Genomic DNA, 13,531 nt, shown 5'->3' with positions numbered 1-13,531 from the left:
ATTGAAGTTCATAGAACCAAAGACGCCACGTTTTGCGTTCAAAAAAGTCCCTGACCCTCTCTCAAAAACGCACTGGGTGAAAATAAAGAGCTGTGAACCTGTCCCATAGGAAATTATGTTAAATGGACTGTACTGCATTTCTGCAAAATGCTTCAGATAGCGTTTAGGTGCCAATTTATGGTAAAGGCTAAGACTCTGAAAATGTCATGCTCTTGCTGGCATCTCAAAATTGAAATGTCAGCTGAACCTTCAGTTGAAATCAGCTATGGAAATATATTCCAGGTGCATCAAAACTAAAGATGTGTAATATTTTACAGTTTTCTTTCTAAATCAGCCACAGTCACAGAGTTGAAAAGCCTGTCCTCTGCCAGCAAACTGGAGAAAAGGACCCTTACTCACTGTGTAGATGCAGAGGTCTCTCTGCAGTGGCTCAACACACCCTGCAAAGTCTGGGAGAGAAAGGGTCCTTCTCTGCAGCATGCTAGCGGGGACAGGCTTTTTTTTACCCAAGATGTGGCTTCTTTCTGAGAAAATAAACTGTCAACCTAAAGTTTTAAATAATTTTCCTTATTTCAATTGAAAGTTCAGTCAGGCTTTAAAGTGGAACTATACTCACTTCGGGCTCCAGCGATGCAATGTCCCACTGGCCACTGACATATTCCAGTGGCAGGCTTCCGGGTTTCGAACGCTGGTCACTTTCATTGGCTGGGAGTGGATGACCTCACTCCCGCGAAAGGAAAGGGGAGTTCCTTTCGGCTTTGACATTGCCGAATATTTACAGTGAGCTGCGCATGCGTGGCTCACTGTACAGGGGCAGACAGGCAGGAGGGTAATTTTACTGAACAAAAGGCAAAGTATGTATCTTCTGCATTAAAAATCCTGCTTGTTCGCCCATTTTTATGTACCACCTAAAGTTTTACTGTAAGCAACTGAGTATTTAGAAAGAATTTCCTGTAGCTGGACTTGGGTACAGCATACATTTTTGTGCACTGATACACAATGCGTTAAAACAATTTATTCATTGAAAGCCTATGCAGGCAATTTCATTTTTAACCCACACCAATGTATGTACACAGAGTTAGCCATTGTGTAAATGATGCCTGCTCACATCTGTATTATGCATTGCCAACAAAATAGTCATAATGCCTAAACATTTTTTACCCTATTGTAATAATTGCATTCAAGTTAAAATTGTTGAGGCATTAGTATCACTCTCTCAGTCCCCCCCCCCCCTTTTATTTACCCAAGCCCTCATTTGTTCAAGCACTGTGCACATCTGCAGCTCCCCTCTCCCATCACTTCTTGCAGGAGGGGGCGTGGCCTGAGTCCCGTTATCTGTGTCTACAGATGCAGGCAGTGGTCTTGGGAGTGAGCCCGCATGAGTGCCCCCATAGGAAGTGGCTTTCTATGAAGGCACTCGCCAGAGAGGAGGAGCCAGAAGTGCCAGCAGGGGCCCAAGAAGAAGAGTTTTGGAGCCGCTCTGTGCAATGGAATCGGTAAGGTAATATGATCTTGCATAGGAGAGGAGCACTTTTTTGATTAGCACTGTCTGGAAATATTTATTATTATTATTCAGGGTTTATATAGTGCCAACAGTTTGCTCAGCGCTTTACAAAATGAAGGAAGACATTACAGTTACAATACAATTTGGTACAAGCGGAAACAGAGGGCCCGGCTTGTTAAGAGTTTACAATCTAGGAGGAAGGGTTGAGTGATACAAAAGGTAATAGCTGTGGGGGATGAACTGATGGAGGAAATACATGGCAGTTTACTAGGTAGAAGCAGGATAGGCTTCTTTAAAGAGAACGGTTTTCAAGGATCATCTAAAGGTGGATAGATTAGGAGACAGCCGGACAGATTGGGGGAGTTCCATAGGATGGGAGAAGCTCGGGAGCAGACCTGGAGGTGAGCATGGGAGGAGGTGACATGAGAACTAGAGAGCAGAAGGTCTTGGGAGGTTCGAAGAGAGTGGTTTGGTTGGTATTTTGAGACCAGGTTGGTGATGTAGTTGGGGGCAGAGTTGTGGATGGCTTTGTAAGTTGTTAGTACTTTGAATTTGATTTGTTGAGTGAGTGGAAGCCAGTGGAGGGATTAGGAGACACTGAACGGTTGGTAAGGTGGATGAGTCTGGCAGCAGCATTCACGATGGACTGGAGGGGAGATAGCCTATGTAAAGGTAAGTCAATGAGGAGGGAGTTGCAGTAGTCGAGGCGAGAGATAACCAGGGAGTTTGGAGCTTTGTGGTATCATTGGTTTCACCATTATTCTTATTGGACTGTCACTGGAAGGACTTTTTGCCATATTATTGCACGTGGCACTTTAATGAGCACTATTTGTATAATAATATTGACTTACAATAATTTATTGATTGATTTTAATGGTCACATATTTACATATATATATATGTCATGTGCTGCACTGTTTTAATATATTTAATATAAGTATAAACCTGTTTATTTATTTTTTTAAAATGCTTTTTACAATCACTTTAAGGTCAGTGAACATTCACTTTGGTCAAATGTAAAACTGCCCTCCACCTAATTAAAATCTATGTGAGCAATCATGATTTCTTAATTGCTTACACGGATAAGTGCTTACACGGCTGCTGGCTAGTAATTCTAGTCCAGCAATAAACTCCCTTTCATAGATTTACACAATAATGCTCTATTTTGAGTCCAATCCAGTTTCCTATTTTAACTGAAGCCCTGATAAATGGGGGGTGTTTGACTCCTGATACGCAATGGACTTTTTTTTCTGAACAAACCAATAAATGAGTTTGGACTCTTTTATCATTTGGTCTGATGCTCCTGCCATTGGTGCAGTTTTTTTTCTGGGAACCTGCTGACTTCCTGCAGGAGGGTAGCCCTGTCTCTTGTGAGTAACCTGAGCAGTGAGCTCTCCAAATGTGTTTGTCCTCTCACTACTTTGTATGAAATTTACAGCACCTCCTGGATGTTTTTTTTTCCTTCATAGGAGCTATAAAAACCTGACAGGGGTTATAACCTTTCAAAAAAAAAACCTAGGAAAAAAATATGCCTTTACCTACACTTTAGGTACAAAACCTCTAATACTTTAGTAAATCAACATCCCTGAGTGGTTGTTTAGGTAGGCCCTGCACTACAAAGTTTTTTAAGTCTAGAGGAGATTATATAATCGATTGTAATATATATGCCAAGATTTAAATTTTTTTGGGATCCACAGGCTTTAGTGCACATGGCTTAGAGATTAGTTAAAGTGACAGCTGCTGACAGGTACAAACAGAAAAAAATGGATCAGTGGATACTATGGGCTTGATTTACTAAAGGCAAATAGACTGTTTATGCAGCAAGATCATTTGCAAGGGAATTTTTCTATTGCTTAGCACAATATAACTAGATACTAACATTTATAGGTAAAGTATCCGATTGCCTCTCGGGAGATCAGGAAATAATTTTTTCCCTGCAGGAGCAAATTGGATCATGCATTGCTGGGTTTTTTTTGCCTTCTTCTGGATCAACTGTGGGTATAGGATTATAACTTTTTTTTTTATTGGTTGAACTGGATGGACTTTTGTCTTTTTTCAGCCAGACTATGTAACTATGTGGTGAAAATTTACTTTGCAAAGCATATCCAACTTGAAAAGCTACAATTTCTGGGGAAATTGTGTGAAGTGTTCTTGCCTCCACCAGTAGTCTAGGGCTTGAAAATGAGGGAGTGGTGGCAGTTTAGAAATCATGTCCTTAATTTTCAGCTCACACTCTAGCTTTTGTCACTCTGCTGCCTGCTTACACACCTGGGTTCCTATGGCAACACACTCTACAGCAAAGGCAGAGAAGAATGGTTAAAAACAAACTACTCCAACTTGCTCACTTCACTAGTGGTTGCCATCTTCAAACGGTTGTAGTTTAAAAATTGTAAATCCTACACTGAAGAGCTTTATATTGTGAGAATCACACGACCCAGACCTACATTGTGATGCATAGTATGTCTCTGAAATATTAAAAATGAAGGCACAGTCGCAGTTGAGAAATTGCCCTTCAAATCTGAGGTGGCTAGAGTGGAGTTTCAATAAATGTCAATGGGCGGCGTGAGTTGCAAACAAATGGTTATATTGTGAAAACTATCAGGACTATGGCTTAGCCGTGGACATTTTTAGTGGCAACAGGGATAGCTGAACATTTTGATATAAGATTTGTGTAGGTGGGCTTGAAAATGAGGGAGTGATGGCAGTTTAGAAATCATGTCCTGATTCTTCAGCTCACACTCTAGCTTTTTGTTAGCTCCCACTCTAGTTTTGAACATTCCGCCATTCATTCCTATGGGACCAATTTCACCACAAAAACGCCGATATTTCGTGAACCATTCGGCGAAAGGTTCCACAAAGTAATAGCACACCAATCGGGAACAATCCACACGTTTCGGTATATTGCTGTCTATGTAGTGGAAAAACTGTGGGAGGAGTTGGGGTGGTACATTTGGCTATAAGAATAAGAATAAATATGTGAGATAACAGTAAGTGGTCTTGCCATGGAAGAACACTTAATTAAGTGTTAATTAGGATTTATAGTTTTTAAACTACAACCATTTGAAGATGGCAACCGCCAGTGAAGTGAGCAAGTTGGAGCAGTTTGTTTTAAAATGCTCTTCTCTGCCCTTGCTGTAGAGTGAGTTGCCATAGGAACCCAGATGTGTGAGCAGCCAGCAGAGTGACGAAAGCTAGAGTGTGAGTTGTAGACTACTGGTGGAGGCAAGAACACTTCACACAATTTCCCCAGAAATTTTAGATTTTCTAGGTGGTCTTGCCATGCAAGAACATTTAATTAAGTGCAAGGAAAATAAAAATGTAAAAAACAGTATTTTTGCTTGCACGTGATTGGATGGTGTAAGTTTGCTCAGCTTCCCCACATTCACTAAGCTAAGGGGTAAGTTCTTGTAAAGTGCAAATTCCCTTGCAAAGTGAACAACGTATCTGCCTTTAATAAATCAACCTTGGTTTGCCTTCTTATCTTCTATGTGACCACTTTTATATTTTGAATAAATTATTGCAGTACATGGACAGTGTGCTGTCTATTTCTTGGAACTTAGCTGTAATGCGGTGTTACCGTAAACCAAACACTCCAGCATTGGGTGTATGAACATGGTACTGGATGCTAATGATGGCTTTCTAGGTATTGGGAGAAGACACCTACAAGTGCCTGCACACACCTACAGCAGTATTTAGTACCTCTACCCTGCTTTAAAGGTCAGTTTGAGATCACTTTGTACATCTCTTCATCTAGCTACATAATAAAGGAAGTCTTGCATTAACCAAGAGCAGGTAGTCCTAATCTTTTTCTCGGTGCTGCCCTCTGCTTTTTCTTTTATTTTTTGTGTTCATTCAATAGAAAGAAGCTGCAGTGGTCCACTGTAATAGTCTACTGAGCAAAAATCATAAAAAAGCAATCAAAATGCTAGCTTTAATTCTATGTCATCTCTTCAATCTCAGCCATCATTCAAAATTCACTGCACCGATTTTGCTCCTTGTACGGACTTAGTGAATAAACTAAATGTGCTTTCTTAGCTTTAACAGCCTGAAAACTGACCCATAATCTATATATAATCTGTGAAGGCTTCTATGGAAAGCACAGCCTCATGAAAAATTAAACATACATCCATAAACAACGCAAGAAGCAAATCCCAAAGTGACTGCAAAATCTATAGTAATTGAGGGCTTCCCATTGGTTGTTACCCACTCTGCACTGTGCTCTTTGCTCCATTTTATTGGATTAGTCTGGCAATCATGTTTTTCTGCGAAGGAAACATCCAGAAGAATGGAGAATATGAAGAATCCAATAATACTTATGTTGCTACAGGAAAGGGTACCTGCAATCTACAGCAATTCCATTTTCCAAATAATGAGCATTGCAGTCTGCAGAATCCTCCTGTAGAATCTGAGATCATCAATAAATCTTTTCCCATAGACTTCCAAGTAATGTGACATGACAGCAGCATGAAGGTCCAACTATTGCTTTAAACTTGGCTGTGAGGACAAAGGGAACAGACTGCTCTAGGTTTGTTTCATTTTTACTGGAAAACCCGATAACGGTCAGTTCACATGTGCCTGTTACAGCATATGTTGTACCTGGTTCCTGATACATTGAACATTGTTGAACAACATGCATTGTTTCTAGATTGTAAGCTCGAAAGAGCAGGGCCCTCAATCCCCTCATGTTTTGCATTGTATTGGTATTGTTCTGTCACATGTTCTGTCCCCCTTTGTAATGTACAGCGCTGAGTGAACTATTGGCGCTTTATAAATACTGTATAATAATAATAATAATAATTGTTGCTTGTGCCCATCTATTTCCTCTGGATCCTTAAAGAGCATCTACACACTGAAAAATGCTGCGGACCTTTATTTTCCCAATGCAATGCAGGTGTTCACTGGCGTATGTGTTGTGGTGCATTCAGGGTTATGTGCATTTTTTAGTGTGTGGAGACACAACAGGGGCTCTTTAGGAATTAACTGATGTACCTCTAAAATGCATGCACAAGCTGCCTACTAAGTAACACCACAAAAATGTGGCTAAATGGTTATCACTTCTGCCTGGCAGTATTAGAGTCATTGGTTCAAATCCCAACCACGGCACCACCTGCCTGGAGTTTGCATGTTCTCCCTGTGCCTGCGTGGGTTTCCTCCGGGTACTCCAGTTTCCTCCCACACTCCAAAGACATGCTGGTAGGTTAATTGAATCCTGTCTAAATTGGCCCTAGTACATGTAACTATGAATGTGAGTTAGGTACCTTAGATTGTACACCCCTTGAGGGTTAGGGACTGATGTGAATGTACAATATATATGTATATATACACACATGTAAAGTGCTGCATAAATTGACAGTTCTATATAAGTACCAGAAATAAATAATAGAGCCAGTCTTATTTACCTCTTTCAAACTGTAATTTCTTATATTGTTGCATTATTTCAGCAGCCACCATGCATTCAATCTGTAAAAATAAATAAGAAACTTTACTTTTAAAAGGAAATTCTCATAAATAGTATTCAGATTTCCTAGTCGTACAGCATTCAAGTTTAATATATTCCAAGACTGCATTTATTAAAGTGTTACTAAAGCCACAACAGTAAAATCAGCCTGTATATGCAGTAAAGTATGCTTATTATACTCACTGTGGAACCTACAGGGTTAATCCTCTGCATTGTGTAAAAAGGCTGTTTGATCCTTTCTTCTCTGTTCCTCACTTTTTCAAGCGGCCACCTCTTATCCCCAGACTGAACCGTAGGCATGCACATGCTCAGTTTAGTGTGTATTGCTAGAAAAGGTTTTTTTTTTTTCTTGGGAGAGTGCATGTGATCAGCACAGGGCCAATCAGCACTGTCCAGACAGAGGTCAGGGGATTTGCATCCTCTTAGAGCAGAAAGAAAACTCCTCCTACAAGCTTTAGCTAGTGCTGGGCTGCACACTGATAGAAGTCACAAGACTGCTCTAACTGTTGATGTGAAAAGGTGTTTAGCAGTTTATATTTACTAAATTAATTGCACTTCTATGTTCTGTGTACTGTGGGAGACCAGATATAGTGGATGCAGGGACGGGGTTTAGTAATACTTTAAGGGCCAGTTATGCAAGTCTCAAATAAATCCTCCAAGAATCAATGTGCACATAATGTTTGTCCCCATTCAAATGAATGCTGTAGATTTTAAATAAAATGATTATTTTATTGTATCACTCCTCATTAAAACCTCAGATATTTCTGTTTCTATGGGGGGAGGTACAGTCAGCACAGCTGCAGACTCAACCCAACCCTGCAGTTATACAGGGCAGAAACAGTGGAAATTGTCAGCCTGTGTTGTCATGAATGATTGCAGCAGAAGAAGAGCAATATCATTCACAAAAATAAAAGCTGACAACCGCACAAGCCAGTTAATACATTTGTCCGAGAGAGACTAGTGCAGTAGCTCAGGTGTGCTGCTGGCAGCTTGTGTTTTTGTGAATGATAGCGCCCTTCTCTTACTGCAATCACTCATGACAACACAGGCTGACCATTTTCACTCTCTCTGCCCTATATAGGTGCAGGGTTGGGCTGAGTATGTACTACGGAACACTGGGAGAGATGAAGAGACACAGTGCTGCAGAAAGTTAGAGGGGGCGGGGCTCAGCCAGCACTGACAGTAAAAAAATAATCATTTTATTTAAAATCTACAGGAGGCAGAGAGCTTCAAAGCACAGCCACACATTCCATCTGGCAGCTTGGGAGGGGGTGGGGGTAGTAGTTGTGCGGGCGCTGTGTGCACTGCCTATCACTCCCCCTCCCCTTGGTGCTGCTACTCTGAGCTCCGCCTCTGTTGTCTGGTGCTGTCAAATAGCAGGGACGGGAAGAGGGGCCAGCTACAGTATCTGATATTACTGCTCAGCAACTTCTGCACAGACCTTAATGAGGACAAGTGCTACGTGTACAGAGTCCCCTGGGGATTTAACAAGATTTTTTGTCTTCTGGCAAAACTTTTTTAAATATTTTCTCCCCCAATTCCCCAGAAGCTCTGATTTTGCAAGCTGCAGCAGCACATAAAAAGGAACTAAACTCTATACAGGAAGTTAGTCCTAACCTCTCACACCCTTTCTGCTACTTGGTTAAAGTGTCACTAAACCCAGGACCCTGCATTCACTATACCTGGTCTCCCACAGTACACAAAACATGGAAGTGCAATTATTTTAGTAAATATAAACTGCTAAATACTTTTTCTCATCAGCAGTTAGAGAAGTCTTGTGACATCTATCAGTGTTCAACAGAGCACTGGTTAAAGCTTTTAGGAAGAGTTTTAATTCTGCTCTAGGAGGATACAAAACCCCTGACCTCTGTGTGCACAGTGTTGATTGGCCCTGTGCTGATCACATGCACTCTCCAAAGAAAAAAAAACTCTCTAGCAATGCACACTAAACTGAGCATGTGCAAAATGGCTACAATTCAGTCTGTCTTATCAGGAAATAAGATGTAGACATTTGAACAAGAGGAGGAGCAGAGAAGTCAGGATCAAACAAACAGACTTTTTACACAATGAAGAGGATTAACCCCTTAGGTTCCAAAGTGATTATAACAAGCATGCTTTACTGCATATACAGACTGATTTTACTGTTGTCGGTTTAGTAACACTTTAAGAATAGTATTGACACTACAAATATGCACAGTTATCACCAAGATCATGGTTACTCTGTTTAAAAATAAAATCCAATTCCCTCACCTAGCCAATTATCCTTTATACTATATGCTTATCACTACTGATTAACAAGACTGTAGTTTTCTGGATTGATAGCCCTGCGTCTGCTGCTGAAATCCTCCCACTGGGAGCTGCAGTGTCTGAGGGGGGAGTGTACTAGGCACCAAAAAAAAAGGGGAGATAAAGAAATTTTGTACTTTTTGAGGATTCTGCATCACATAGTAAATGGATTTAGAACCTGTTTAGACTGTCATACAGAAGGATTCAGGTGTAAATAAAAGTGAACCTAGTTGTATTAACCCCCTCCCCTTTTATACTTTTTTTAATTCGTTTCCCCATAGATCTGCCAGATAAGTAAAATACTTGGCACTTTCTGCGTAAAGAAGTATGTGTCTCTCTTCCTCTACTTCCACAATGCAGCACAGTGTGCTTGGGTGGCCAACTTCCAGACCTGAGTGACGTTACATGAAGGTGGGGGGTTCTTTGCTCTGTGTAAGCTAAAGAGAAGTGTGTAGGTAGGTGCAGTCTACATTCTCCACTACAGGTGGTGCTCGTCCAGAATAACAAGGCATCTGGAGGAGGAAGTCAAGAGAACCTGCGTTTCCAGTTGGCTAAGTTGGATCCAGGTGACTTTGGTGGCCATCTTGGGTCAGGTAGAATGTTTTTAAGTCCCTGCCCTAGGGATTTGGTTAGTGTAGGGACAGAGCACCCGGCTGTCAGTAGTGAAAGTGTAGGACCTTCATCTGCATCTCAGAAAGCTCCCCTTTGGGTTGGACCAGCCAGGCCGCACTCCGCTCTCCAAGTGACCCTATGAAGTTTCACTTAGAGAGAGATAGTATGAAGGAAAAACAGGTTCTGGAAGCTTCTCAGCTGTTTCTTGATAATACCCATAATGATGTGCAACATCAGCATCATGGGTGCACCCTTTAGTGAAATAGTAAAGCATACATGCATTGGGTTAATAACTTTAATAACTCATAAATTATTCAAAAACACTGATTCAAAACCATTATAGTTTCCCTTTAACTGGAGTCATACTTGCCTCATTTTCTTGCAAATGACCTCTCTTTGGGCAACTGGCATCAGGGCAACTAATTGCAGTTTCTAAACCTTCTTTGATCAGAAGTTCCACATACTGTTTTAAACACTGTTAAGAGATAGAGAAGAATAAACTTTATTTTATATATTCATAGTTGTACGTACATTTTGGATTAAATCAAAAATGTGTAAAAAGAAGGGAGAGAAAAAAAAATTATCCAGTATGCTAAAGAAAAACATTTTAAGTAGATTCCTCAAAAGCTAATGCAAAATTCCCTTTTTTTATGTTACTGTTTTACTGCTAAGTAGCAATATAATAAATTACAGCAGCTTGCAGCAAGTGCATTTAACCAACAGTTAGGTGCACATATATTTGGACACAGGCTCAATTTTAGTTTTTTTCAGTATTTACCAACATATATTTCAGCTATAGTTATATAATGGATTTAGGCTGACAATGCACACTCTCAGGTTTAATTTGAGGATATGTACAGTACATCCAAATTGGAGGAAGGGTTTAGGAATTACTGCTCTTAAGAGTAGCCACCCCCCTTTTTTCAAGGGACCAAAAGTAATTGGACAAGTGAATCCAAAGCTGTTTCATGGCCAGGTGTGGGCTACTCCTTTGTTATTTCTTCATAAATTAAGCAGGTAAAAGGGTCTGGAGTTGATTCTACCGTATCTCACAGAAGTGAGTACACCCCTAACAGTTTAGTAAATATTTTATTATATCTTTTCATGTGACAACACTGAAGAAATGACACTTTGCTACAATGTGACGTAGTGAGTATACAGCTTGTATAACAGTGTAAATTTGCTGTCCCCTCAAAATAACTCAACACACAGCCATTAATATCTAAACCGCTGGCAACAAAAGTGAGTACAGCCCTAAGTGAAAATGTCCAAATTGGGCCCAATTAGCCATTTTCCCTCCCCGGTGTCATGTGACTTGTTAGTGTTACAAGGTCTCAGGTGTGAATGGGGAGCAGGTATGTTAAATTTGGTGTTATCGCTCTCACTCTCTCATACTGGTCACTGGAAGTTCAACAAGGCACCTCATGGCAAAGAACTCTCTGAGGAACTGAAAATAAGAATTGCTGCTGTACATAAAGGTGGCCTAGGCTATAAGAAGATTTCCAAGACCTTGAAACTGAGCTGCAGCGTGGTGGCCAAGACCATACAGCGGTTTAACGGGACAGGTCCCACTCAGAACAGGCCTCGTCATGGTCGACCAATAATGCTTAGTGCATGTGCTCAGTGTCATATCCAGAGGATATCTTTGGGAAATAGACGTATGAGTACTGCCAGCATTGTTTAAGGGGTGGGGGGTCAGCCTGTCAGTGCTCAGACCATACCCCGCACACTGCATCAAATTGGTCTGCATGGCTGTCGTCCCAGAAGGAAGCCTCTTCTAAAGATAATGCACAAGTAAGCCCGCAAACAGTTTGCTGAAGACAAGCAGACTAAGGACATGGATTACTGGAACCATGTCTTGTGATCTGAGGAGATCAAGATAAACTTATTTGGTTCCGATGTTGTCAAGCATGTGTGGCGGCAACCAGGTGAGGAGTACAAATACAAGTGTGTCTTGCCTACAGTCAAGCATGGTGTTGGGAGTGGCATGGTCTTGGGCTGCATGAGTGCTGCTGGCACTGGGGAGCTACAGTTCATTGAGGGAACCATGAACGCCAACATGTACTGTGACATACTGAAGCAAAGCATGATCCCCCCCTTCGGAGACTGGGCCACAGGGCAGTATTCCAACATGATAACGACACCCAAAACACACCTCCAAGACGACACTGCCTTGCTAAAGAAGCTGAGGGTAAAGATGAAGGACTGGCCAAGCATGTCTCCAGACCTAAACCCTATTGAGCATCTGTGGGGCATCTTCAAATGGAAGGTGGAGGATCGCAAGGTCTCTAACATCCACCAGCTCTGTGATGTCAACATGGAGGAGTGGAAGTGGACTCCAGTGGCAACCTGTGAAGCTGTGGTGAACTATATGCCAAAGAGGGTTAAGGCAGTTCTGGAAAATAATGGTGGCCACTAGAGATGAGCGAATTATTCAAAAATTCGATTCGGCTGATTCGCCGAATTTGCGGGATAAATTCAATTTGATGTGAATTTATTCGCCGCAAATTTAACTTATTTAAAGGGTTTCTAGGCTTCAGAGAGCCTTTATATTAGTGCAGAACACTGTACCTTTAATTTAAATGCCCTTGGAGTGTGCTGGGGAAGAGAAATAATACTGTCAGTCAGTATGACATGCAGATGAGTGCCGTCGATCTTAGAATCACCGCACACTTCACTCATTTGGGCAGTCAAGGGGCATGACGAAGAAGAAGAAGAAGAAGAAGAAGAAGAATGAAAAGAAGAATGAAAAGAAGAAGAAGAGGAATGAAAAGAAGAAGAAGAAGAATGAAAAGAAGAAGAATGAAAAGAAGAATGAAAAGAAGAAGAAGAATGAAAAGAAGAAGAAGAAGAAGAATGAAAAGAAGAATGAAAAGAAGAAGAAGAAGAATGAAAAGAAGAATGAAAAGAAGAAGAAGAGGAATGAAAAGAAGAAGAAGAATGAAAAGAAGAAGAATGAAAAGAAGAAGAAGAAGAATGAAAAGAAGAATGAAAAGAAGAAGAAGAAGAATGAAAAGAAGAAGAAGAAGAATGAAAAGAAGAATGAAAAGAAGAAGAATAAGAATGAAAAGAAGAAGAAGAATGAAAAGAAGAAGAAGAAGAAGAATGAAAAGAAGAAGAAGAAGAATGAAAAGAAGAAGAAGAAGAATGAATGAAAAGAAGAATGAAAAGAAGAAGAATGAAAAGAAGGAGAAGAATGAAAAGAAGAAGAAGAATGAAAAGAAGAATGAAAAGAAGAAGAAGAAGAATGAAAAGAAGAAGAATGAAAAGAAGAAGAAGAATGAAAAGAAGAAGAATGAGAAGAAGAATGAAAAGAAGAATTAAAAGAAGAATGAGAAAAATGAAAAGAAGAATGAAAAGAAGAAGAAGAAGAATGAAAAGAAGAAGAAGAAGAATGAAAAGAAGAAGAAGAATGAAAAGAAGAATGAAAAGAAGAAGAAGAAGAATGAAAAGAAGAAGAAGAAGAATGAAAAGAAGAATGAAAAGAAGAAGAAAAATGAAAAGAAGAAGAAGAAGAATGAAAAGAAGAGGAAGAAGAATGAAAAGAAGAATAAAAAGAAGAAGAAGAAGAATGAAAAGAAGAAGAAGAAGAAGAATGAAAAGAAGAATTAAAAGAAGAATGAGAAGAATGAAAAGAAGAATGAAAAGAAGAAGAATGAAAAGAAGAATGA

At 40.3% G+C, this 13,531-nt stretch overlaps 1 protein-coding gene across 1 annotated transcript in view; it reads right to left on the bottom strand.

Annotated features, from left to right (window-relative positions):
• RNF144A (ring finger protein 144A) overlaps positions 1 to 13,531 on the bottom strand; it is a 122,800-nt gene that overhangs the window by 26,873 nt on the left and 82,396 nt on the right. Inside the window, exons 3-4 of the mRNA XM_089672012.1 lie at positions 10,231 to 10,335; positions 6,904 to 6,964 (exon numbers count right to left, since the gene is read on the bottom strand). Coding sequence (XP_089528138.1) covers positions 6,904 to 6,964; positions 10,231 to 10,335 — 166 coding nt within the window. The remainder of the gene's footprint in view (positions 1 to 6,903; positions 6,965 to 10,230; positions 10,336 to 13,531) is intronic.

The sequence above is a fragment of the Staurois parvus genome, unplaced genomic scaffold (genome assembly GCF_062004578.1).
Source record: "Staurois parvus isolate SC_StPar_1 unplaced genomic scaffold, SC_StPar_1.0 ptg000118l, whole genome shotgun sequence".
Taxonomy (NCBI): domain Eukaryota; kingdom Metazoa; phylum Chordata; class Amphibia; order Anura; family Ranidae; genus Staurois; species Staurois parvus.
Note: the sequence above shows the minus strand (reverse complement) of the source record. Positions and strands in the feature narration are given on the sequence as shown.